The sequence below is a fragment of the Loa loa genome (genome assembly GCF_000183805.2).
Source record: "Loa loa unplaced genomic scaffold supercont3.155, whole genome shotgun sequence".
In the NCBI taxonomy this organism is placed as follows: Eukaryota; Metazoa; Nematoda; class Chromadorea; order Rhabditida; family Onchocercidae; genus Loa; species Loa loa.
In genome coordinates this window covers 145,111-147,253 of record NW_018108335.1, presented here as the reverse complement: position 1 = coordinate 147,253, position 2,143 = coordinate 145,111, and the positions used below count along the sequence as shown (strand labels likewise).

Here is a 2,143-nt window from a genome sequence, read left to right as displayed (position 1 = left end):
TACCATCCTCATTTGTTCTTTTTCCGCCAACTTCCTCTGCAAAAGATGATTTTATTAATGATTTATAGATTATAAAAATGATGATATTACAAGATGTATGAAAAATAGTTCATAAACATTACTTATTTTGATTTAAGGAAGCAAATTTACCTTGCATTTCTCAGCAAAATTTTGTGTATTTTCAAATTCAGATTGAAGAGATGGAAGATTGATGCTCCCTAGATGTGATTGAAAAATAAGCTCATTCATTGGTGGCAGAATTTCATCAACTGTTTCATTTAATGCTGATTCTAATTTATAAATCTGTCCAACAATTTCGTTTAATAAAAGTAATGCTGGAAATTTTTCATCCTTTTTCGTTATCCGTTTTTCCGATTCTTCTTCTTCCATGATTAGGCTCAAATCTGTCCGTATCACATTCATGCGATTGAGTAATTTGGCTAATTTCAATTCTATTTCTTTTTCAAGTGCATCACGCTCAATTTTATTTGCCCGTAATTTTTGCACCTCTACAGCCAATATTTGCGTATCCTTATCTTCTGCAGGAAGCTGCTGTAATTGTTCTTCAACCTTTACCAATCCTTCTTCATCATATGGTCCGATACGCAGCTTTTCTAATTCCATCTTAATAATTACTGCCTTTTCTTGCCTTTCTACTTTTGCAAGACTCTCCAGTTGTTCGTTTACAAGCAAGCAAATATGATTCAGTTGTTCTGCTAACGTTTCAATTGACAGTTGAGATACACGATTAACATGGATACGAATTCGTTTTGCTTCATCGTCTTTTGTTTGAAGAAACTGCAGTTGGGCTTGCAACGGAGGCAATTGATGATTTAGTATCTGAAATGAAAAATGAAAATAGTTATTTTTTTTGGATTCATATATACTCAACTTCAAAGGGATAAAATTAAAATTTGGTAAAAATAATGTATCAATAACACACCTCCTCAAGTTGTTCACGAACAACTGATTCCATCGAAAGCTTGCTATTAAGATATCCTAATTCTCGAGCCAATTGTTGAGTAGATTCATTCAGAATATTTTCATCATGTAATTCCCTATTCATTAAACATATGAGATTTTCATACTGCTGCTGTGTTTGCTCAACATCCACATCATAGAAACGAACATCTGCATATGCAGTTTCCAGTGGGTGTAATTGTTCAGAAAGACTTTGTAATTTTGACATCAAATTACGTAAGTCATTCAGTTCCTCAGCTGCTTTCTGAAATACATATATAGCTTAGATAGTTGAGAAAAAGAAAACTAAGCAATTTGGTAGTAAAATAAGATTGAAAATTTCATATAAACCTTAAGTTTATCGAGATCATCAACCACTTGTTCATAGGATCTAATATGCTTATTTCCAATTTCATCAAGTGGTTTTCGTTTTGTTTCAAGCTGATCTGTTGCATTATCTCGTTCATCAACAAACTGTAACCAAAGATTGGCATGATGTGACAAAATGGTTTGAAGTGTTCTTGCATCCTTAACAGTTGCTTTTAAACGCATAGCCATTTCTTCATTTTCCGCCATTCTCTTAAGTAATTCTGCTGCCGCTTCAAGAGGGCTCATGAATGCATCCAATATAGTAGTATATATCGTTGGAACTGCTTCAGCATCATTTAACACTTCTTGACCTTCCTTAATCAATGCGTTCAATTCGTCATACAAATGATTCCCATCTTCATGCATTTTTTCTGCAGCATGCATATCATTGACTCGCTTCTCTATTATTTGTCGATCATCCTGCAACCGAATAAATGTAATGAATGAAATGAGAAATGAACCAATTTCATTAATTTTGTTCACTCCAACATAGATATTATTATTCATTCAATTTTCACCTTGAGACGATCCAAAGCTTCTTCGATTGTATGAAGAATGTTCTGTTTTTCAGTAATTTTTTCCATATCAAGATTTCTTTCATCAGCATCATTTATCTTATTTTTAAGTCTTTCCAAACTACCAAATTTATCCTAAACAAAAAATAATCATGAATTGTAAATGAACGATATTGATTTCATTTCATATTTCAAATAACAAAGGAACGATTACGAAAAAGGAAAGAAAATATTTGAAAGCAAATAGAAGAAAGGAAAAAAAAACTTTACATTTATATTATGTAGTCGATTATCAAGTT

At 32.1% G+C, this 2,143-nt stretch overlaps 1 protein-coding gene across 1 annotated transcript; it reads right to left on the bottom strand.

Annotated features, from left to right (window-relative positions):
* Positions 1 to 150: 150 nt before the first annotated feature.
* On the bottom strand, positions 151 to 2,138 carry LOAG_14914 (hypothetical protein; the record flags this gene model as incomplete). Its single annotated transcript, XM_020448872.1, has 5 exons — positions 2,115 to 2,138; positions 1,848 to 1,979; positions 1,312 to 1,749; positions 944 to 1,225; positions 151 to 840 (listed from the first exon to the last, which is right to left on the bottom strand). Coding segments are annotated over exons 2-5 (1,476 nt in total), but the record flags the coding sequence as incomplete, so codon positions are not given.
* Positions 2,139 to 2,143: the final 5 nt, after the last annotated feature.